Below are 25,616 nucleotides of genomic sequence, written 5' to 3' on the forward strand. Positions count from 1 at the left end.
CTCCAGAAAACCTCCCTTAAATACCCATTTTTATGTACGTGCAATAGAGCCATCCCGTCATAGCTCAAAACTACAGTGCAAATTTAAAAAACAGTGCTAGTATAAAAAATAGCCCGTGTCAGTATAAAAATTATATTTTATTAATCACAAAAAATGAAAATATATAAATATATATATTTGCGTGTATAAATATTTAAATATGAATAAAAACAATATTAAAGTATAAAAATATTTTTAAAACATTTTTTATTTTTAAATATAAATTATATATAAAAAAACATTATAATTTCATTGTTTCTATATATACTTATATTTAAATTTATTACCACTCAGAAATCCTTTACAATCATTAAAATAATGGCACCAAATATTGCTCCACTAAAGAGCATACAATTCTATTTCGTAATTGAGTCCCTGCGGGGCCAAACTGTCTAATGTAAAAATCCACTTCGACTCAATGCTCGACATGCTCCTCAAAAAGTCCCTGCCTCTAGGATTTTTTTGTACAATCTGGGTGCCACATTAAGACGTTCCACTACACGCCCGGCTGTGTTTCTCTGCATAATGGCGTGACAGAGGGTGTCCCCCAAATCCCTTGGCAATATTATCCAAATGTTCCTTTATCCTACCTCTCAATCTTCTCTTAGTACGGCCCACAGAGTTTGTCACAGGGACACCTGATCGTGTAAATGACCCCTGTCGAATAACAGGATATGTTGTCTTTAATAATAAATGCTTCGGTCCTCTCTGTGTTCCAAAACAATGCTTGAACCCACTTTTTACATTTTATCCGTACGCAACAGGGGCAAGTCCCACAAGTAGTGAACCCCCCACTGTTTGGTCCTGAATTACTTATTGGTTTTATATGTCCACCATTCATTCCCATTCTAATCGTTGGGACTATGATATTCCCAATATTCTTTGTTATGATACGGTGGTTTAGGAGCAACATGGGACGAGCTCTGAAGGAGGTGGTACCTGTACTGACCGCAGTCCCTAAGCTCAACACAACACTAGAAGTAGCCGTGGGATGCTCCTGTCACTCCCTAGGCATCTCGTCACAGCCTGAGAACTAACTACCCCTAAAGATAGAAACAGGAAAACTATCTTGCCTCAGAAAATCCCCAAAGGATAGATAGCCCCCCACAAGTAATGACTGTGAGTGGAGAGGGAAAAGACATACATAGAATGAAACCAGGATGTAGCACAGGAGGCCAGTCTAGCTAGATAGATAAGACAGGATAGAATACTGTGCGGTCAGTATTAAAAACTACAAAAATCTCCACACCTGACTAAAGGTGTGGAGGGTAAATCTGCTTCCCAGAGCTTCCAGCTTAACTGAATTAATCCACACTGATAACGCTGGACAAAACATAGAATGCACAGAACGAATAAGTCCACAACCTGTGGACAGCAAAGAGCAAAGCAAGGACTTATCTTTGCTGAACTGGACAGGATATCAGGGAAATCCAAGAGAGATGTGAATCCAACCAGGAACCATTTACAAGTGGCACTGGCTGAAGGGAAGAGCCAGGCATAAATAGCCGAGCAGAAAGACGATCAGTGGAGGCAGCTGCAGACCGCTAAATCCAAGGAGCAGCCATACCACTTAAAACCACCGGAGGGAGCCCAAGAGCAGAACTCACAAAAGTGCCACTTACAACCACCGGAGGGAGCCCAAGAGCAGAACTCACAAAAGTGCCACTTACAACCACCGGAGGGAGCCCAAGTGCGGAATTCACAACAATTCTTAGCCTTTCTGAAAACAAATCTTGGTTTATCAGATATTAGTTCTCCCACAATTCTATCCTTTTTTAAAATATGTCAACATATAACCCTGACCCATTTCCCTGCCCAAGGGATGGGTAACACCCTACTCAATCGTTAAACATAGTGATAAGCTAGGCAATTATTGAACTGCATGCTTAATCAAAGAGTGTTTGGATTCTTTTCAATAAAAAATTACAGCTTTATTAACTCGAACAAATACAGACAAATACAAAAATTAAAACAATGCCTCAGAACCAAACAGATATATGTAATGGCAGGTAGGCGTGAAGCAAAATCTAATAATCGCAAGGGAGCAAGAGATGATAAATAAGATTTTTGAATAATAGAGCATGCTGAGAAAATACCTCCACTAAAAACATAGTCTTATGAAGGATTTCAATGTTGAAGTCAGCGATTAATAATTAAAGCAACTTCAGCGAGATGAAGAAATGGAGGCTCAAACTGCATGCTCTATTGAAAGTTACCAGAATAAATACTGAACACAAGTGCTATCCGATTTATGCACTAGGCGAAAATATGGATTAAACAACCGTACATATGCTGATAAATATGTCTAAGCCAAACGCGTAATTTTATTGTACAAACATTGTTCAACAACAGAGCATGCTGAGAAGATACCTCCCCGAACCTCAAATCGCCACTTTGTGAAGAATTTCAATGTTAGGCTATATTCACACTTAGCGGAACCGCCGCGATTTTGATGCTGCGGGTCCGCAGCAGTTTCCATAGCGTTTACAGTAACATGTAAACCCTATGGAAACCGCAAACCGCTGTGCACATGCTGCGGGAAAAACCGCGCGGGAACGCAGCGGTTTACAACCCGCAGCATGTCACTTCTTTGTGCAGAATCGCTGCGATTCTGCACCCATAGGAATACATTGACCGCTTACTTCCCGCATGGGGCTGTGCCCACGTTGCGGGAAGTAAGCGGATAATGTGCGGGTGGTACCCGGGGTGGAGGAGAGGAGACTCTCCTCCAGGCCCTGGGAACCATATTTGGGGTTAAAAAATAAAAAATCTGGTTATACTCACCCTCTGATGTCCGGAGCTCCTGGGCGCTGCACGCGGCTGTCCGGTCAGAGTTGCTGTGCGACCAGGACCTGCGGTGACGTCGCGGTCACATGACCGTGACGTCACGAAGGGTCCTTCTCCCACAGCATCTTAGGAACCGGACCGCCGGGTGCAGCGCCCAGGAGATCCGGACATCAGAGGGCGAGTATAACCAATTTTTATTATTTTTAACATTACTATTGATGCTGCATATTGCTGCATATGCAGCATCAATAGTATAGGCGGAAACCCGCAGCGGAAAACGCGGAACAAACCGCGATAAATCTGCAGGGAGAACCGCAGTTGTTTTGCCCTGCAGATTTATCAAATCCGCTGTGGGAGAACCCGCAGGGACCCGACGCAAGGTGTGAACATAGCCTTAGAATCAACTATTGTTGATGTTCTGTAAATACAATTATAGCAACTCCAGCGAGATGAGGGAATGGAGGTAGACCGAAGTTCGATCAAATTAATACACTTAATCAGAACAGTATTCAAGACAACCGTATGTATACTACTAGAGCCATTCGAGCCAAATACGTAATTTTATATCAAAAAAGGGCCCACGAGAGAATGTAATCTCATAAACAGTATGGCCAAGTTTTTCATACATACGTATAACATAAAGGGACTTGATTTCGATGTGGGGGCAAACTTTAAACCTTTTTGTAAGAGGGATTCCTCTTCCTTCGTTAATGTAGGAGAACTGAGTTTAAACGTTTTTTGCCTAGATATTTCCTTATTTATTTTCGTTTTTGGAGAGTTTCCTCCCTCCTCTCTTCACACGTTTGGTTTTGCGCCTTGTACCTGAAAACATTTTGATACATTTTAGAGGTACTTCCCTTCTTGGGGCCTAGCGTTCCTTTGTTGGAGAATCTATGGGGCTGAGTTTTTTTAGGGTTCCTATTGAGGATACTATTTGTACCAAAACGTTTTCCTACTGTCCTTTTACCTGTTGTATCCGTGTACTGGGTCTAGTTATGCCCACTTCCCGAGTGTGTCCTCCTGAAATATTGCTAGGCTGGTTCACTGAAATCGATGTTCCTGGGTCCTCAACTTCTGGTAAAAGTCGAGAATGCCTATTATTAGTAGGGATGCTTAGTTCTATAGGAGTACATACCTCAGGGGCGTCATATCAAAGTGTGCCCGGAGTCTCCCCCAATGTGCACTGGTTTCTGTTCATCGACATAGGGGTATATTGCATGGAATTACCACCGACGTGTCTGGAGGGGTTTGGGGTGGAGTTCCTTCATATTCATCTAGGACTGCGTGACTCTACGTGACTGATCCATCGTCTGTTCGTCTCGTAAAATACCGGACCATTTAGGGTTTACATTTCCTTCCACCGTTACCTCATCTCTTACAAATCTTTTTCCTTTTCTTATACCTAATTTCTTTCTCTTGTAATCTATTGCTAAGGCTTTTTGCTATATCCTGAATCCCCTCTAAGTGGTCAAAAACCTTGAGTTGCTCAAACAGGTTAGTGATTTCATGACTTGTTTTCTGTAGATTTATTTTCCTCTTATCAATGATGAGCTGCAGGGCTTTTTTTCAGAAAACTGGAGAAACAAGTCATCCCACTCACTTTGTATGGATGGCTCCCCAAAATCCCCGGCCTGAGATTTATAGATCTTTAAACCTTTCGGGGCTTTATTGGCTGCCACATACCTCTCTGGAGAGCCTACCCCCCAAAGGTCCCTCATTTCATTACACAAAAACTTCTCCAAACTTCTGCGGATGTTTTTAGCGTTATCATACTCCGTGTCTGAACACGGTGACGTCTAATGAGATTCAGACGATCATACGACCATAAGGACGCTGCCCAAGTGTACAGCACACCCAGAACACACTGGCACTGTCCTTTACCGCTATAATGTGTACGCCGCTGGCACCCTGGCAGACGGGATGTGCGAATCTGCCCCGATAAGTGATGCAGGGGATCTCTCTATTGCACGTACATAAAAATGGGTATTTAAGGGGGGTTTTCTGGAGACAAATAGCCCCTTATATATAACAAGTGTCTAATGCAAGTGAAATTATCCTTCTTTTCCTATAAGGTAACATTTCTGTAAGTCAGTGGCAATGCAGAATCCATCATGTGCAAGCTTGGCGAGCAGCAAGTCAAAGATAATGCTATTCGGAAGCCAATCAGGCAGACTGGCACATTAGGCAGGAAAAACATGGGGGTATAAATGGTTAGCGATAGTACCACAACCTTGAGAAAGAGGGACGGTTCCCTCGAAACGCGTCGGTAATTGGCCCTTGTACATGTCAGTCTTCCACGGGCAGGTGACGTCACCGCTAGCCACGCCCCGGCACACCACGCTACTATATGGTGGCACCTTCGGCCGAGGCAGACCGCCGGTTCTTGCAGAGGGGGATTCAGGGGCCATTCTCGGTGTAAAGGGAGAACGCTCCCCACCGTGGACTCAGCTTAACCAGCTGCACACACAAGTAAGTGGCGCCCCAGCAATTCCGGAACGTGCACCAGCACATGTGTATTCGCGCGGCAGCCCGCCCTTTTCACTTGCATTTAAGACACTTACCAGGGCAGAATTGCACATCCCATCTGCCAGCGCCTTAAACATTATAGCGGGAAAGGACAGCGCCAGTGTGTTCTGGGTTTTACAACATTTGCTCTTCTCCAATCCACTGGGACGTCTCCTGTTCTCCAGGATTTTTCAAAGATTCTGACAAGTTCGGCAATTTCCTCTGCTATCACTTTCAGTGCCCTAGGATGTAACTAATCTGGACCAGGAGATGTAAATTCCTGTAAATTAGCCAAGTGTTCCCTCGCCATCTCGGTCTATGGATAGAGTGGATTCTTTTATTACTTTGATGCCCGTGAAGATCCGTTCATGTTACAATTGCTTTCTTAGAGAATAAAGATGTAAAATAGGAATGTAAAAGTTCGGCTTCTCAACATCATTTTTGTCCACTTCACCCTTTTCATCCTGTAGGAATCCTATACCATTTCTGACTTTTTTTCGCCAAACCCCCAAATCATTTTTCTTTACTGCTTTTGGTTTCCCTTACTCCCTTACGTCTTCTAACCTCTTTAGATTTGCCCCCTCTTTCCATGTAATATACATTTCCTTTTTGACAAGTGATTAAGTTTTGTGTTCATCCACCCTGGTCTCTTTTAAAGCTTCCAATTCTTCCTTTACGAATTGTGCAGTGAGAATTGAATTTAGTAAAATCTCCCATCCTTCTTGGACATTTCTGTCCTTTAGAACATCCGGCCATTGGACTTCTCCTTCCCCCTTTCTGAGGAGTCCATTAAAATCTGCCTCCGTCCATCAGTAGAGTCCGAGTCCTCGCTGGTCTTCCTCCTCTTGTGACCCAATATTTGAGGCTAGCATGATCGCTGCCCCGTAAACTCCAAGCCCCCTTTACCTCCCCAACCTTATCCTCCCTGTTGGTAAAAGGTAAGATTGCAGATCCGCTCGTTCGCTCTTCTACCTTTTGAAAGATAATTTTGCCAGCAAGAGAAGATAAGAATTTCCCTGACTCAGTACCTTTACCTGAGAGATTTTGAAAAAATATCTGGATTGTTAATGTCGCCCACGATCAAGAGGAAGAGGAAGATCCTGAATCAAATCAGAATTACCTGGTCTCGATCCCGATCCATGGACACAGAGAGATGCAGGTTTGGAGGAATTGCAGCCAGTTGCATCGCTATGTTCTCACAGTCTGGAATTGCCAGGTGCCGACCAACATCCTGCGCGGTGCTGAGCGTCGCTGTTGCGGTGAGACCAAGGATACAACGGACCCCAAGGCGCTCTCGAAGAACCTGAGCAAAAAAGGGGCATGAGTGAATGAAAATATGTAGAGCAGTGTTATTTGGATGTTTTTGCAGATTTCTCAGACGGTGTCAGGTTCAGTTGTCAAATGAGTAATTTCTTAACCCTTTTACCGCTCCCCAAGATGGTTCGCACATTAATGACTAGGTCAATTTTTCAATTCTAACCACTGTCACTTTGAGGTTACAACTCTGGAACACTGCAATGGATCCGACTGATTCTTAGTTTGTTTTTTCATGACATATTGAACTTCCTAAGCTGAAGGTGCCTTGTTCATCTGTACAATGAATTTTACGCAAGTACAAACACAAAGAGAATGTCCAGCCATCATACCGCTCAGGAAGGAGATGGGTTCTGTGTCCCAGAGATGAACGTGCTTTGGTCCGACATGTGCATATTAACCCAAGGACAAAAGCAAAGACCTTGAGAAGATCATGGTGGAAGCTGGCAAGATTGTGTCCATATCCACAGTGAAACGAGTCCTGTATCAACAGGGGCTGAAAGGCCACTCTGCCAGGAAGAAGCCATTACTCCAGAAGAAACATAAAAAAGCCGGATTAATGTTTGCAAATGCACACAGGAACAAAGACCTTAATTTTTGGAGCTCTGTCCTGTGGTCTGATGAAACGCAAATGTAACTTTTTGGGCATAATGACTATTGTTACATTTGGAGGAAAAAGGGAGAAGCTTGGAAGCCTAAGAACACTATTGGTCCCAAAACAGGGGGAGATACAAAGGCCTGGTTCGGATGGGCATGTGGGGCAATAATACCGGGAATAACCCTGTCTGCCATGCTTCCAACAAACCCGGCATCTTTTTTGAGGATACTTTTGGGTGGGAGTGACAGGGACAGGGTGAGGAAAATGGCGCTGTGCAAGACTCCAGGGAATCCTCAGACTCGAAGGCTTCCTCCTGTGCCATTAACTCAAACATGAGGCCCCAACTATTTATTCCTGAAATTGGAGGAATGTAATCGGTCCTTGGGACTATTTATACAGGACAAAGCTGTTGTATATGTCAGTGTGGAGAAGGTAGATTGCCACCTCTTTGTACCAGGCCAAGTGCTGCCATATTTACTAAATATTGTGGGTTTTGATCACTGAAATAGACCCTATCACAGTAATCAAAACCCAGCAGCCAATGAGAACATTCTCATCGGTTGCCAGGTGCAGGAAAGCAGATCTTGGCGGGTGCACTGCGCATGCGCCCGCCATTTTCTTTCTGCCGGAGGAAGGAAGGGGGCCAGGGGACAACTGGTCCGGTACAAAAGGTACAGTGGTGGGCTTGGGGGACCCCATTACTGTCTCTTCCGATGTGTGATCACATCAGACGAGAGAGAAATTAAATGGAAAAATCTGAATTTTTTTTTGCAAGTGCAATCCCACACTTTTTTTTTTAAACCATTTTGATGCATATAGGATCTTTTGATCACCCATTTTTACACTTAATAAAAATAATAATAATAATAATTTTTATTTATATAGCGCCAACATATTCCGCAGCGCTTTACAAATTATAGAGGGGACTTGTACAGACAATAGACATTACAGCATAACAGAAATACAGTTCAGAATAGATACCAGGAGGAATGAGGGCCCTGCTGCTCGCAAGCTACAAACTATGGGGAAAAGGGGAGACACGAGAGGTGGATGGTAACAATTGCTTTAGTTATTCGGACCAGCTATAGTGTAAGGCTCAGGTCACATTGCGTTAGTGCAACCCGTTTAGCGCTAGCGGGTTGCGCTAACGCAATGTTTTTACTGTGGCCGCGTCCCGGGGTCGCGGTAACGTCCCCGCTCTCGCAGATCCCCGATCTGCGAGAGCAGGGAACGGACCGCGGGCGCGCCTTGGACGCTGCAAGCAGCGTCCGCGGCGCGCCAGAAAACACCGGCGCGTCGCTAGCGCGTGCCGAACATGGCACGCGCTAGTGCTGCGCGTTCCCATTGCCGTGAAAGGGCGCGCTAACGGACGCGTTGCACGGCGTTAATTTCGCCGTGCAACGCTGTCCGTTAAGCGCGTTCCCATAACGCAATGGGAACCCAGCCTAAGGCTCAGGTGTTCATGTAAAGCTGCATGAACCAGTTATCAGACTAAGTATATAGCAGTACAGACACAGAGGGCTATTACTGCATAAAGTGTATGAGAACATGATGTGAGGAACATATATATATATAGGCCACACAGGGATAATCTTTATATAGCGCCAACATATTCCGCAGCGCTTTACAGTTTAACAGCTTCAAACACAATAGTCATAAGTAACAACGTTAACAATACAATAATTAAAGCCCAATAAGCCGCCCCTGCTGGTGAGAGCTTACAATCTACAATGAGGTGGGGAGATACAAAGTACAGGGGTGTATTTACAATGATGTACACTTTAATACAATGTCACACTGAAAAAAATGTAATTCTAGCGTATCTCCGTATCGCTTTTTTCTCTCGCTAGGCTGTTTAGGGTTCAGGTTAATTCTTTTTTTTAATTGATAGATCGGGCGACTCTGAACACGGCGATACCAAATATGTGTATCCGATGGCGGATTTCCAGCTCGATGGCTGGAAGCACACGTCACGGACCGCCCCCGGCACATTAACCCCCGACACACCACGATCAAACATGATCGCGGTGTGCCGGAGGTACAGGGAAGCATCGCGCAGGGAGGGGGCTCCCTGCGGGCTTCCCCGAGACCCCCGCAGTAACGAGACGTGATTGCGTTGCAGCGAGGGTCTCCCTACCTCCCTCCCTGCTCCAGGCCCGGATCCAAGATGGCCGCGGATCCGGGTCCTGCAGGGAGGGAGGTGGCTTCACAGAGCCTGCTCAGAGCAGGCACTGTGAAGGCTGTAGTGCTCTGAGACAGATCGGTGATCTGACAGAGTGCTGTGCAAACTGTCAGATCACCGGTCTGTGATGTCCCCCCCGGGACAAAGTAAAAAAAAAAAAAACGTCCACACGTGTAAAAAAAAAAAAAAAAAAAAAAATCCTAAATAATGAAATATATATATATATATTATTCCCATAAATACATTTCTTTATCTAAATTTAAAAAAAAAAAACAATAAAAGTACACATATTTAGTATCGCCGCGTCCGTAACGGCCCAACCTATAAAACTGTCCCACTAGTTAACCCCTTTGGTAAACACCGTAAGAAAAAAAAAAAAAAAAAACGAGGCAAAAAACTACGCTTTATTATCATACCGCCGAACAAATAGTGGAATCAAACGCGATCAAAAAGACAGATATAAATAACCATGGTACCGCTGAAAGCGTCATCTTGTCCCGCAAAAAACGAGCCGCCATACAGCATCATCAGTGAAAAAATAAAAAAGTTATAGTCCTCAGAATAAAGCTATAAAATACTTTTTATCGTATAAAAGCGCCAAAACATAAAAAAAATGATATAAATGAGGTGTCGCTCTAATCGTACTGACCCGAAGAATAAAACTACTTTATCAATTTTACCAAACCCAAAATGTTATAAACGCCTCCCCCAAAAGAAATTCATGAATAGTTGGTTTTTGGTCATTCTGCCTCAAAAAAATCAGAATAAAAAGTGATCAAAAAATGTCACGTGCCCGAAAATGTTACCAATAAAAACGTCAACTCGTCCTGCAAAAAACAAGACCTCACATGACTCTGTGAACCAAAATATGGAAAAATTATAGCTCTCAAAATGTGGTAACGCAAAAAATATTTTTTGCAATAAAAAGCGTCTTTCAGTGTGTGACGGCTGCCAATCATAAAAATCCGCTAAAAAACCCGCTATAAAAGTAAATCAAACCCCCCTTCATCACCCCCTTAGTTAGGGAAAAATAAAAAAATAAAAAAATGTATTTATTTCCATTTTCCCATTAGGGTTAGGGTTAGGGCTAGGGTCAGGGCTACAGTTAGGGTTGGGTACAGTTAGGGTTGGGGCTAAAGTTAGGGTTAGGGTTTAGATTACATTTACAGTTGAGAATAGGGTTGGGATTAGGGTTAGGGATGTGTCAGGGTTAGAGGTGTGGTTAGGGTTACAGTTGGGATTAGGGGTGTGTTTGGATTAGGGTTAGGGGTGTGTTTGGATTAGGGTTTCCGTTATAATTGGGGGGTTTCCACTGTTTAGGCACATCAGGGGCTCTCCAAACGCGACATGGCGTCCGATCTCAATTCCAGCCAATTCTGCGTTGAAAAAGTAAAACAGGGCTCCTTCCCTTCCGAGCTCTCCCGTGCGCCCAAACAGGGGTTTACCCCAACATATGGGGTATCAGCGTACTCACGACAAATTGGACAACAACTTTTGGGGTCCAATTTCTCCTGTTACCCTTGGGAAAATACAAAACTGGGGGCTAAAAAATATTTTTTGTGGGAAAAAAAAAGGATTTTTTTATTTTCATGACTCTGCGTTATAAACTGTAGTAAAACACTTGGGGGCTCAAAGTTCTCACAACACATCTAGATAAGTTCCTTGTGGGGTCTAGTTTCCAATATGGGGTCACTTGTGGGGGGTTTCTACTGTTTAGGTACATTAGGGGCTCTGCAAACGCAATGTGACGCCTGCCGACCAATCCATCTAAGTCTGCATTCCAAATGGCGTTCCTTCCCTTCCGAGCTCTCCCATGCGCCCAAACGGTGGTTCTCCCCCACATATGTGGTATCAGTGTACTCAGGACAAATTGGACAACAATTTTCGGGGTCCAATTTCTCCTGTTACCCTCGGGAAAATACAAAACTTGGGGCTAAAAAATAATTTTTGTGGGAAAAAACTTTTGTTTTATTTTTATGACTCTGCATTATAAACTTCTGTGAAGCCCTTGGTGGGTTAAAGTGCTCACCACACATCTAGATAAGTTCCTTAGGGGGTCTACTTTCCAAAATGGTGTCACTTGTGGGGGGTTTCAATGTTTAGGCACATCAGTGGCTCTCCAAACGCAACATGGCGTCCCATCTCAATTCCAGTCAATTTTGCATTGAAAAGTCAAATGGCGCTCCTTCGCTTCCGAGCTCTCCCATGCGCCCAAACAGTGGTTAACCCCCACATGTGGGGTATCGGCGTACTCAGGACAAATTGTACAACAACGTTTGGGGTCCATTTTCTCCTGTTACCCTTGGTAAAGTAAAACAAATTGGAGCTGAAGTAAATTTTTTGTGAAAAAAGTGAAAGGGACACTGTCACCTGAATTTGGAGGGAACAATCTTCAGCTATGTAGGAGGGGTTTTTGATTCACCCTTTCCTTACCCACTGGCTGCATGCTGGCTGCAATATTGGATTGAAGTTCATTCTCTGTCCTCCATAGTACACGCCTGCGCAAGGCAAGATTGTATGTACTACGGAGGACAGAGAATGAACTTCAATCCAATATTGCAGCCAGCATGCAGCCAGCGGGTAAGGAAAGGGTGAATCAAAAACCCAAAAACCCCGCCTCCATGGCTGAAGATTGTTCCCTCCAAATTCAGGTGACAGTGTCCCTTTAAAATGTTCATTTTTATTTAAACATTCCAAAAATTCCTGTGAAACACCTGAAGGGTTAATAAACTTCTTGAATGTGGTTTTCAGCACCTTGAGGGGTGTAGTTTTTAGAATGGTGTCACACTTGGGTATTTTCTATCATATAGACCCCTCAAAATGACTTCAAATGGGATGTGGTCCCTAAAATAAAAAGGTGTTGTAAAAATGAGAAATTGCTCGTCAACTTTTAACCCTTATAACTCCCTAACAAAAAAAAAAATGTTGGTTCCAAAATTATGCTGATGTAAAGTAGACATGTGGGAAATGTTACTTATTAAGTATTTTGTGTGACATATCTCTCTGATTTAATTGCATAAAAATTCAAAGTTGGAAAATTGCGAAATTTTCAACATTTTCACCAAATTTCCGTTTTTTTCACAAATAAACGCAGGTAATATCAAATAAATTTTACCACTATCATGAAGTACAATATGTCACGAGAAAACAATGTCAGAATCACTGGGATCCGTTGAAGCGTTCCAGAGTTATAACCTCATAAATGGACAGTAGTCAGAATTGTAAAAATTGGCCCGGTCATTAACGTGCAAACCACCTTTGGGGGTAAAGGGGTTAAGCAAGACAGCTTTGAGGCTTGTTTTGGACAAAGCAATGAAGATCCTCCATTCCTCTGAATTATGACTTATCTTCAGAGCATCCATTAAGCTGTTGAGGTTATTGCATGCCACAAGATCGCCCTCCAATAAGAAGTATTGGACAAGATCTTTATCACGGTTGTGGAACAAAGAAATCCAAACATTGTCCGCTAGGATATTCCACTGCTGTAGCCGGGAAAATAAGATCAGCCTTGCTGCTGGAGCCGGGAACCCAAGAGCTCGGCCTTGCTGCTGGAGCCGGGAACCCAAGAGCTCGGCCTTGCTGCTGGAGCCGGGAACCCAAGAGCTCGGCCTTGCTGCTGGAGCCGGGAACCCAAGAGCTCGGCCTTGCTGCTGGAGCCGGGAACCCAAGAGCTCGGCCTTGCTGCTGGAGCCGGGAACCCAAGAGCTCGGCCTTGCTGCTGGAGCCGGGAACCCAAGAGCTCGGCCTTGCTGCTGGAGCCGGGAACCCAAGAGCTCGGCCTTGCTGCTGGAGCCGGGAACCCAAGAGCTCGGCCTTGCTGCTGGAGCCGGGAACCCAAGAGCTCGGCCTTGCTGCTGGAGCCGGGAACCCAAGAGCTCGGCCTTGCTGCTGGAGCCGGGAACCCAAGAGCTCGGCCTTGCTGCTGGAGCCGGGAACCCAAGAGCTCGGCCTTGCTGCTGGAGCCGGGAACCCAAGAGCTCGGCCTTGCTGCTGGAGCCGGGAACCCAAGAGCTCGGCCTTACTGCTGGAGCCGGGAACCCAAGAGCTCGGCCTTACTGCTGGAGCCGGGAACCCAAGAGCTCGGCCTTACTGCTGGAGCCGGGAACCCAAGAGCTCGGCCTTACTGCTGGAGCCGGGAACCGATATCCCGCCACATGTCCCTACAGTAACAAGGGTGCGGATACACCGATATAGACTGAGGGAAGAGGGATGAGGATTGGGTCAGACAAGAGAATGAGGGGGAGGGGGGTGTCACTCACCTTGCAGAGGCGGAGATAACATGGCCGGAAATTGTGGGACCATTCTGATACACAATGAACTTCATCTATGCAGGCAAATGCCACTGGAGGGAGCTGGTCAGCAGAGGGCAGGCAGCTGGAGCCTGACCGGCCTCCTCCGACTAAGGCTTCAGGGGACAGCAGGACAATGTGCACCTTCCCCTGCTTCACCTACAGGAGCAGCACAAATCATTAGCACGCCGACGGCACTGAGACAGGACACATAAGCTGAAAATTGACACATGAGGGGGTGTGAGACAACTCTGTGGCTGTTACAAGAGGCTTCAGGCTAAATGCAAAAAGGCAAAAAAGTTATAGCGTACAAGCCCCCCCACATAAACCCAAGGACAGGTGAGGGGGACCACATAGACCGCAGGCTGCATATGTGGCAGAAGGGAGATAATGCCGCAGCCCCCCCTAAACACAAGGTACTCGCTTGTACACATTTATCAGCCACATGACGTCACCTTCTCCATCGCTGCTTCACGCTGCGTTCGTGTCATGTTAGAGTGAATACAAACAGCCCTGAGTTTCGAAGGGAGACCCGAGACCTGGGGAGGAAAGGAAAAAGAGGACAAATCACTGCCAGGTAAGACAAGCCGCCACCACCAGAGCATTACATTATTAATGAGAGGGAGAGGATAAACAACTGTCTGCCTCATCTGCATACCTCGATGTCAAGCTCAGCCCCCTCCACATAACTCCTACTGTACTTCTCGACTCCCTCCGCATACCTCCTACTGTACTTCTCGACTCCCTCCGCATACCTCCTACTGTACTTCTCGACTCCCTCCGCATACCTCCTACTGTACTTCTCGACTCCCTCCGCATACCTCCTACTGTACTTCTCGACTCCCTCCGCATACCTCCTACTGTACTTCTCGGCTTCCTCCGCATACCTCCTACTGTACTTCTTGACTCCCTCCGCATACCTCCTACTGTACTTCTTGGCTCCCTCCTCATACCTCCTACTGTACTTCTTGACTCCCTCCGCATACCTCCTACTGTACTTCTCGGCTTCCTCCGCATACCTCCTACTGTCAAGCTTAGTCCCCTCCGCATACTTCCTACTGTACTTCTTGGCTCCCTCCGCATACCTCCTACTGTCAAGCTCAGTCCCCTCCGCATACCTCATAATGTCAAGCTCAGCCCACTCCGCATACCTCCTACTGTACTTCTTGACTCCCTCCGCATACCTCCTACTGTACTTCTTGACTCCCTCCGCATACCTCCTACTGTCAAGCTCAGCCTGCTCCGCATACCTCCTACTGTCAAGCTCAGCCCCCCCCCAGCCCCCCCCCCCAATAACTCCTACTGTCAAGCTCAGCCTCCCCCCCCCCTCATACCTCCCATCAAGCTCAGCCCACTCCGCATACCTCCTACTGTACTGCTCGGCTTCCTCCGCATACCTCCTACTGAACTTCTTGGCTCCTTCCACACACCTCCTACGGTCAAGCTCAGCCCTCTCCGCATACCTCCTACTGTCAAGCTCAGCCTCCCCCCCCCCCCCCCCCCGCATACCTCCCATCAAGCTCAGACCTCTCCGCATACCTCCTACTATACTGCTCGGCTCCCTCCTCATACCTCCTACTGTCAAGGTCAGCCCTGTCCGCATACCTCCTACTGTACTTCTCGGCTCCCTCCGCATACCTCCTACGGTCAAGCTCAGCCCCCTTCGCATACCTCCTACTATACTGCTCGGCTCCCTCCGCATACCTCCTACGGTCAAGTTCAGTCCCCTCCGCATACCTCCTACTGTACTGCTCAGCTCCCTCCGCATACCTCCTACTATACTGCTCGGCTCCCTCCGCATACCTCCTACTGTCAAGGTCAGCCCCGTCCGCATACCTCCTACTGTACTTCTTGGCTCCCTCCGCATACCTCCTACTGTACTTCTTGGCTCCCTCCGCATACCTCCTACTGTCAAGGTCAGCCCCGTCCGCATACCTCCTACTGTACTTCTTGGCTCCCTCCGCATACCTCCTACTGTACTTCTTGGCTCCCTCCGCATACCTCCTACTGTCAAGGTCAGCCCCGTCCGCATACCTCCTACTGTCAAGGTCAGCCCCGTCCGCATACCTCCTACTGTCAAGGTCAGCCCCGTCCGCATACCTCCTACTGTCAAGGTCAGCCCCGTCCGCATACCTCCTACTGTACTTCTCAACTTCCTCCGCATACCTCCTACTGTACTTCTCAACTTCCTCCGCATACCTCCTACGGTCAAGCTCAGTCCCCTCCGCATACCTCCTACTGTACTGCTCAGCTCCCTCCGCATACCTCCTACTATACTGCTCGGCTCCCTCCACATACCTCCTACTGTACTGCTCGGCTCCCTCCGCATACCTCCTACTATACTGCTCGGCTCCCTCCGCATACCTCCTACTGTCAAGGTCAGCCCCGTCCGCATACCTCCTACTGTACTTCTTGGCTCCCTCCGCATACCTCCTACTGTACTTCTTGGCTCCCTCCGCATACCTCCTACTGTTAAGGTCAGCCCCGTCTGCATACCTCCTACTGTACTTCTTGGCTCCCTCCGCATACCTCCTACTGTACTTCTTGGCTCCCTCCGCATACCTCCTACTGTCAAGGTCAGCCCCGTCCGCATACCTCCTACTGTACTTTGTGGCTCCCTCCGCATACCTCCTACTGTACTTCTTGGCTCCCTCCGCATACCTCCTACTGTCAAGGTCAGCCCCGTCCGCATACCTCCTACTGTCAAGGTCAGCCCCGTCCGCATACCTCCTACTGTCAAGGTCAGCCCCGTCCGCATACCTCCTACTGTACTTCTCAACTTCCTCCGCATACCTCCTACTGTACTTCTCAACTTCCTCCGCATACCTCCTACGGTCAAGCTCAGTCCCCTCCGCATACCTCCTACTGTACTTCTTGGCTCCCTCCGCATACCTCCTACTGTACTTCTTGGCTCCCTCCGCATACCTCCTACTGTCAAGGTCAGCCCCGTCCGCATACCTCCTACTGTACTTCGTGGCTCCCTCCGCATACCTCCTACTGTACTTCTTGGCTCCCTCCGCATACCTCCTACTGTCAAGGTCAGCCCCGTCCGCATACCTCCTACTGTCAAGGTCAGCCCCGTCCGCATACCTCCTACTGTCAAGGTCAGCCCCGTCCGCATACCTCCTACTGTACTTCTCAACTTCCTCCGCATACCTCCTACTGTACTTCTCAACTTCCTCCGCATACCTCCTACGGTCAAGCTCAGTCCCCTCCGCATATCTCCTACTGTCTTGCACGGCCACCTTTGCTTACCTCCTACTGTCCCGCTCTCATGCCCGACCCCCTCTGCGTACCTCCGACTGTTCCACTCTGTCGCCTGGCCCACTCTGAAGACCTCCTACTGTCCTGCCCAGCACCTCTTATCAAGTTCATTGGTAGGGTGAAGACAAACATTTGTCACTTCTACACAAGATGTGCGATGTCTGATGCCCGAAACTACCACCCAACAATAGCCTGGCTACAAAACTCCACCCACAGATAACACATTTGACACCTATCATGTGGTGTTACCATTTAATGCTGCACATTTCAGAATAGTCAAGCGAAAAGCATGGAAAAATAATACCTGATCATCCATCAGAGAGACCAGCGGGGATATGACCAGAGTGACACATGGAGACCTCACAGCATACATGTATGCCGGTAGCTGGTAACAAAGAGACTTGCCCATGCCAGTGGAAAGGATCACCAGGGAGGAAAGGCCTGAAACACAGAAAAGAGAGGTCCAAGAGGTCTAAGGACACCGTGACCCAAACCAGGTCTCTCCGCCCTGATAATGGGGGTGATGGAAACACAGAAGAATGAGATGCGGGATAACTGAGGATACAATGACCAGAGCCAGACACTCCCCCCCAATAATGGGGATGATGGAAACACAGGAGAGTGAGATCCAGGAGGACTGAGGACACTATGAAAAGAGCTATTCCTTTATAATGGGGGTAAAGGAAACACATGATACTGAGATCCAGGAGGACACCATGACCAGAGCCAGTGTCACCCCCCTCTGATAATGGGGGTGATTGAAACACAGGAGAGTGAGATCCAGGAGGACTGAGGACACTATGAAAAGAGCTATTCCTTTATAATGGGGGTAAAGGAAACACATGATACTGAGATCCAGGAGGACACCATGACCAGAGCCAGTGTCACCCCCCTCTGATAATGGGGGTGATTGAAACAGAGGAGAGTGAGATGCAGGGGGATTGAGGATACCACATAATAATAGAATGCTAGAGTTGGAAGGGACCTCCCGAGTCATCGTGTCCAACCCTCTGCTCAATGCAGTAGTCACCAAACCATCTCAGACAGATGTCTGTCCAGCCTCTGTTTGAAGACTGCCATTGAAAGAACTCGCCACCTCTCGTGGCCGCCTGTTCCACTCATTGATCACACTCACTGTCAAAACGTTTTTTTCTAATCCCTAATCTGTATCTTCTCCCTTTCAGTTTCATTCCACTGCTTTTCAAGTGCAAATGAGAATAATGATGATCCCTCTACACTGTGACATCCCTTCAGATATTTTTATACAACTAGTAAGTCTCCTCTTTGCCTTCATTTTTGCAAGATAAACACTCCCAGATCCTTTACCCGTTTCTCGTATGACATACTTTGCAGATTTTCAAGGTCTTTTTTAAAATGTGATGCCCAGAACTGGACACAGTATTCCAGATGAGGCACAACCAAGGAGGAGTAATTATTTCACGTGATCTAGACTCTATGCTTCTCTTTATACATCCTAGAACTGCGTTTGCCTTTTTTGCCGCTGCATCACACTGTTGACTCATGTGCAGTCTGTGATCTATTAGTATACCCCAGTCTTTTTCACAGTTGCTGTCACTTAGTCCTTTTCCTCCCATTCTGTAGATGCCATTTTCATTTTTCTTGCAGATGTACAATCTTGCATTTCTCACTGTTAAATACCATTCTATTAGTCGCTGCCCATTGTTCAAGCTTATCTAGATCCTTCTGAATCCTTTCTCAATCATCTGCAAATATGATCATTTCATCTTCAGTTTCCTTATCTAGATCATTTATAAAAATGTTAAACAGGACTGGGGCCAGGACAGAGCATTGTGGTACCCCACTTGAAACTTTTCCAGTTGGATGTGCAACCATTTATGAGTACTGAGTACGATCACCGAGACAGTTATGAATCCACATAACCGTAGCCTTGTCAATCCCATACTTGGTCATTTTTTCAGTAAGGATAGTATACGATTCTTTATCAAATGCTTTGCTGAAATTGAGATATACTATATCTACTGCATTTCCCTGATCCACCCAGTCAGTGATTCCATCATAGAAGGAAATTAGATTAATCTGGAATGACTTATTTGCTACAAACCCTTGCTGACTCAGCGTATAAAGTAAAGGACTTGTCCGGGACTTTTATATTGGTGGCTTATTCTTAAGATAGGTCATCAATATCTAATAAGTGGGAAAGCGACATCTGGCATCCCTGCCAATCAGCTGTCCTCCGATGCGCATGGGAGTGACACCAGGCAACCCCGCTGATCAGCCGTCCTCCAATGCACATGGGAGCGACAGCTGGCATCCCCGCCGATCAACTGTCCTCCAATGCGAGTGGGAGTGATATCTGGCATCCCCGCCAATCAGCTGTCCTGCGATGCACGTGGGAGCGACATCTGGCATCCCCACCGATCAATTGTCCTCCAGTGCAAGTGGGAGCTGTCCTCCAATGCTCTGGCATGCACGCCAGCCAGCACTCCTCCGATGCCCATGGGGGCAACATCAGGCATACGTTGATCAGCTGCCCCGCGATGCAGCCGCCCGTGATGCCAGTTGGGCCACTGCGAACAGCTGATCAAACATTGATAACCCCTTCTGAATGTATTAACAGGTCATATATCCAATGTACTTGTCTGAAAATTGTATCAGACTGTGTTAATGGCGTGTCATATGCTTTAATAAAAAATACGTGATTTTAAAAAAAGATAACACCTTGTGAAGAATAGGCCACCAATGTTAATCCCGGACAACCTCTTTAACAAACAACTACTAATCGGACTAGTAATATAAAACGGAAACTGCCACTCTCCATCTCCTGCTTTATTGGGGTGGTTACTGAAAACTGAACTGGTTGTTCCTTCAGCATCCCCCCACCCCGCTGGCTCTGAGCCCAAAGACCACCCACCAGCTGTGAGCCACATGTTCATTCTGCCAGACTAAGCGGGATGTCTTTAAGAACAATGGCTCAGTGGATAGCACTGCAGCCTTGCAGCGCTGGGGTCCTGGGTTCAAATCCCACCAAGGACAACATATGCAAGGAGTTTGTATTTTCTCCCCGTTTTTGCGTGGCTTTCCTCTGGGAACTCACGTTTCCTCCCACATTCCAAAGACATACTGATAGGGAATTTAGATTGTGGAGTCTCAATGGGGACAGCGATAATGTCTGTAAAGCGTTGTCGAATTAAAGGGAACCTGTCACCCCGTTTTTTCAGATTGAGATAAAAAAAACGTTAAATAGTGCCTGAGCTGTGCGTTACAATAGTGTATTTTGTGTACCCTGATTCCCCACCTATGCTGCCGAAATACCTTACCAAAGTCGCCGTTTTCGCCTGTCAATCAGGCTGGTCTGGTCATATGGGCGTGGTGACCTCGCTGTTTCTTCCCCCAGATCTTGCTCATCTTTCCGTTGGTGGCGTAGTGGTTTGCGCATGTCCAACTGCTGAATCCACTGCGCAGGTGAAGAAAAAGAGCGCGATCTGCACTATTCCCTTGGTTATCGGTGGGGGTGGCCATCTTCCTGAGGCCGCGCGTGTGCAGATGGAGTGCTCTGCTGCCCGGGGCTTCAGGAAAATGGCCGCGGGATGCCGCGCGTGCGCAGATGAAGATCGCGGCGGCCATTTTTCTGAAGCAGAGTTCGCATCAGTGGATTCGGCAGTTGGGCATGCGCAAACCACTACGCCACCAACGGAAAGATGAGCAAGATCTGGGGGAAGAAACAGCGATGTCACCACGCCCATATGACCTGACCAGCCTGATTGACAGGCGAAAACGGCGACTTTGGTAAGGTATTTCAGCAGCATAGGTGGGGAATCAGGGTACACAAAATACACTATTGTAACGCACAGCTCAGGCCCTATTTAACGGTATTTTTATCTCAATCTGAAAAAAACGGGGTGACAGGTTCCCTTTAATGGAGCTAAGTGAGTAAAATAAATAAATAAGAAAACATTCAGTGTCAACATATTTCATAAGGACGAAGGACATTTTGGGGTAGTCCATCCCAGTGACACAAGAGAAATATTTCTGCTTCATCATTCTGTAGATAAGCAGCTTTTTATCTATTTCACATTAAGAACAATGGAGGTCTCTGAACAGGGACCACTTGTTCCTTCTGCAGCCAGGAACCCACAGAAAAACGGGGAAGGAGGCAGCCAACACAGCCAGGAACCCACAGAAAAACGGGGAAGGAGGCAGCCAACACAGCCAGGAACCCACAGAGGAGAAGGAGCAGGAGGAGACCACATAAGAGGGGAAGAAAGAGGAGGTGGCGGCGGAGGCTGCCGCAGCTAGAAACCCACAGAGGAGGAGGAAGCTGCCAGAAACCCACAGAAGAGGGGAAAGCAGAGGTGGCGGCTACATCTTGGAAACCACAGAAGAGAAAGCATCTAGGAACCCATAAGGTGGGGAGAAAAGGAGGCCACCGCCACAGCCAGGAACCCACAGTAGCAGAGGAATGAAAAGGAGGCCGCAACATCCAGTAACCCATAATGGCAGAGAAGAACGAGGCCAATCCAGCCAGGAACTACAAAAAGGGGAAAGAGGAGGCTGCTGCAGCGAGGAACTCACAGAGCAGAGAAGAGGAGGAGGCCACTGCAACCAAGAAGCAACAGGAACAGGGGGCGGAAGCTGCCACAGCCAGGAATTCACAAAGACGGGAGGAGGAGGCCGCTGCAGCCAGGAACCCACAGAGGTGGGGGAAAGGCCACCATAGCCAGGAACCCACAGAGGTGGGGGAAAAGGAGGAGGAACAGCAGCAGCTAGGAACCCAAATAGATTGTGGGGTGGGGAGGAAGAAGGAGGCCGCTGTAGACAGGAATCCACAGTGATGTAGAGGGGTGTAGGTCATAGCAAACAGAAACCCACAAAGTTGGGGGAGGAGGAGGCTGCTTTACCAAGGAAGCCAAAGAGATGAGGGGGGGAGGAGGCCGCCGCAGCAGCCAGGAACCCAAAGAAATGGGAGGATGTGGAAGAGCCCGGTTTATGGTCCTGCTCTCTCCAGTGCTGCAGTCATGGTGTCTCAGCAAGAGGGAAAGTATTATGAGAAGAAGTTTTACCAGACAAGATCCTCATGATGGCTTTCTCCTGGCCTGGACGAAACGTGTCATATCCCAGCTCTCGGAGGGCACTGTACACCTCAGGAGGAGTGTCTGCATCATAGAAGAGGAGACTAAACATTAGATCATTGAAAGAAAACACAGACGATGAGGAGCCATCATGCCACCTTAACATGAGGATATTCTTACCATGGACGAGTCCAGATACTGTCGGCTCATACAGAGGCAGCATTGCCGGGGGAGGGGGAGATGGTACAAATGCTGGCCTCACAATGTTCGAGAAGATCTCAGGTTCTGGACCGGGGTCCGGAGTCTCAATGGAAACATCTGGATCTGAAATAGTGGAAAGGTCACCAAATCACACACGACAACACATCAGTACGAGTCACCACACAATACACATGAGGAGGTAAGGGGTCCTCACATCAGTACAGGAGCAGTGACCATATTACACATGAGGAGGTGAGGGGTCTCCACATCAGTACAGGAGCAGTGACCACACAATACACATGATGAGGTGAGGGGTCTCCACATCAGTACAGGAGCAGTGACCACACATTACACATGATGAGGTAAGGGGTCCTCACATCAGTACAGAAGCAGTGACCACACATTACACATGAAGAGGTGAGGCCCGGGGTCCCCACATCAGTACAGGAGCAGTGATCAGTACAGGAAATCAACTGTGAAGGGTCACTCCAGATCCTCCCCCAACAGTTGGCGCCCAAACGTGGGGCCCCAAATAGGGATGCCTCTGCCCCCGGAGGACAACAAGACAAAGGACCCTCGGACTGGACACAGGCACTGGAAAATTTGGACTGACCATCCCCCCACGACAACCACAGTAAGTTGGCAGTTATACTGTTCAGACTGACTGGTGTGGTTTTCCTGTGTTTGTTGCTGCAAAGAGGATCTGAGGTTTGTCCCCGATGGTGGGGTGATTCTTGCGTGGAATCATATAGAGGTGTAGTTCCGTTGGGGGCCCAGTGTTCGAACCGTACCTAATAAGGGACGGACACCCCGGATTGACCAGTGATTATAATTCTCTTTTTAATCAAAATATCCTGAAATCCTGATCACTGTTAGAATCAGTCGTGGTGAGGTGATCGAAGATTGTGTAGGATACGTAACTCAGAAATATATATAAACATATATAACCGGGGGTGTCCGAAGGGTTAGTCATTAGACGCCCTCCTCCTTTCACCGAGTACCGCGTTGGAATTTTGTGGCCATCCCTGTGGGGGATAGACCCGGTGGAACAAACTGTACGGCCGCTCCAGTACTGTGCACTAATGAAGTAAGGATATTTAGCTCTAAAGGAGAATCATGTTTCCGTGGAAGAAAAAGAACAGTTTGGATTTATGTGATGGACAAGATACTATTGGTCTTATGGTTCAAAGACGGGGAAGGAAATCTGTCAGGAATGCAGGGAAAATATTTACGATTATGGGATTCCCTAAGGGCGGGAGGCTACAGCATATGCTATAGGACGAAGGTATTAGAAAGAACAAAGGAAAGCTGACTGATGATGGATTGCTTAAAGATGCCGAAGAATTCCGTGGCTTGGCACATGAATTGTGTGATGAAGATTATGTGGAAGTAGAAGAGGAAGTGAATTCTGGTTGTTTCTGTTATTGTTATGTTGAAAAAGGAAAGCTGTCTACTACTATGACAAAGACTGGATGTTTGTGGTGCAAGAAAGAACTGAGAAAGTGACGGAGAGTAATGTGCCAGAAAGACAAACAACTAAAAATGATGATCTGGAACAGGGGGGTCTCCCTGCTAGATGAAGAGGTCCCTCCCCAGGAAATCAAGCTTCTCCTGACTGTAGGCTCAGTGCCCCTCAACCCAAAGGCACCAATATTTCCTGGATTGCCAAAACCCAGTGCGCCCCCACCCTATGATCCTGCCGGGTGGATTTGTGACGTATGCAGAGTTAAGGTACCGTCACACTAAGCGACGCTGCAGCGATACCGACAACGATCCGGATCGCTGCAGCGTCGCTGTTTGGTCGCTGGAGAGCTGTCACACAGACAGCTCTCCAGCGACCAACGATGCCGGTAACCAGGGTAAACATCGGGTTACTAAGCGCAGCCCTGCGCTTAGTAACCCGATGTTTACCCTGGTTACCAGCGAAGACATCGCTGAATCGGCGTCACACACGCCGATTCAGCGGTGTCAGCGGGAGATCCAGAGACGAAACAAAGTTCTGGACTTTCTTCCCCAACCAGCGATCTCCCAGCAGGGGCCTGATCGCTGCTGCGTGTCACACTGGACGATATCGCTAGCCAGGACGCTGCAACGTCACGGATCGCTAGCGATATCGTCTAGTGTGACGGTACCTTTACTAATTCTCAGTGGAGAGAGGTCTGTTACAACTGTGGAGCGAGGAGACCTGGAGTTGTAGCCCCCACCTTTCCCTTGTTAAACGCTGACGACACCTATTATCAGCCACCGCCAGCACCAGTCCCTGCTATGCCTAGTATTGCTAGTGGTTATGAGTATCCGCCCCACCTACCTTAGTCACCCGGTCAGAGACAGGATATACAGAGGAGATAGAAGATTTCCAGGACATGTATTCCAATGTTATTCCCGGACCCCACCGTCCTGATGTGCTCTTTAGGATAGGGACAGGGGATCTTACGAAGCAGCATGTTGGGGCCATAGTAAATGCCGCGAATAATCAACTCCGCCATGCTGGAGGACTGGCTGTAACAATTTCACAGAAAGGCGGACCCATGATACAGGAAGAATCTAATTCATATACAAACGTATGGTCCAGTAGAAACAGGACAGGTCGCAGCGACCAGAGCAGGACAGCTGCCGAGTCAATATGTGATACATGCAGTGGGACCACGATATGATCCTACCAACATTCCCAGGTCCCAACAATTACTTACTGAGGCTGTCCAGAACACAATCGTCTGTCCCCCCGGTACGATGCCTCAACGTACAATGGCCATACCATTAATCTCTGCAGGTATCTTTCAATATCCCAGGAAGGATGCCGCTATGGTCATAGTATCAGCAATAGAGTGGTGTATACAGGAAAACCCCAGAAAATTGGAGAAGGTCCGATTTGTCCTTGATAGCCACCTAACGGCCCATCAGGCAATACAATCTTTAACTGTAACAGAGCCTCCTGCCCCACTTCCGCAGCAGATGCCTCTTGTGCCCGTACTACCGCCACCTCCTCCCGCCCCCGAGTCAGTAATATCCGAATTTGAAGAGGATGATGTGGAAACTACTCCTACCAGGCCAAAGTATACCCTCTTTTCCCCATCCCAAATAAACACCCTCTGCAACCAGTTACCTGATCCAGAAACCTCCCCCATGGCCTTCTATAGGCAAATGGCAGCAAATCGAGAGATTTATTCCACTCCCCGAAGAGATCTATTACACTTACTCCAAGTGAAGGCTGGAGAGGGGTATTTTCCTATTATTGAGGGTGGCATAACGTATAATGTAAATTTAGACGGGGAACCTATGAGAGTGGTGTTGATTTCTGCAATGCTTTAAAGATTTGGGCACAAGATAGACTAGCGGACCAAGCTACCTCCCTCACAGATGTCACACAGGACAAGGGGGAGACTGCC

At 47.4% G+C, this 25,616-nt stretch overlaps 1 protein-coding gene across 2 annotated transcripts in view; it reads right to left on the reverse strand.

Moving 5' to 3' along the window:
- The window catches only part of RECQL4 (RecQ like helicase 4), a 266,482-nt gene that overhangs the window by 168,201 nt on the left and 72,665 nt on the right, over positions 1-25,616 (reverse strand). For both annotated transcript variants that reach the window (XM_069760352.1, XM_069760351.1), the window contains exons 10-15: positions 22,210-22,353; positions 22,021-22,113; positions 17,283-17,419; positions 14,170-14,253; positions 13,685-13,873; positions 6,452-6,634 (exon numbers count right to left, since the gene is read on the reverse strand). In XM_069760352.1, the coding sequence (XP_069616453.1) occupies positions 6,452-6,634; positions 13,685-13,873; positions 14,170-14,253; positions 17,283-17,419; positions 22,021-22,113; positions 22,210-22,353 (830 nt within the window). The remainder of the gene's footprint in view (positions 1-6,451; positions 6,635-13,684; positions 13,874-14,169; positions 14,254-17,282; positions 17,420-22,020; positions 22,114-22,209; positions 22,354-25,616) is intronic.

This window comes from Ranitomeya imitator, chromosome 3 (genome assembly GCF_032444005.1).
Source record: "Ranitomeya imitator isolate aRanImi1 chromosome 3, aRanImi1.pri, whole genome shotgun sequence".
Lineage (NCBI taxonomy): Eukaryota > Metazoa > Chordata > Amphibia > Anura > Dendrobatidae > Ranitomeya > Ranitomeya imitator.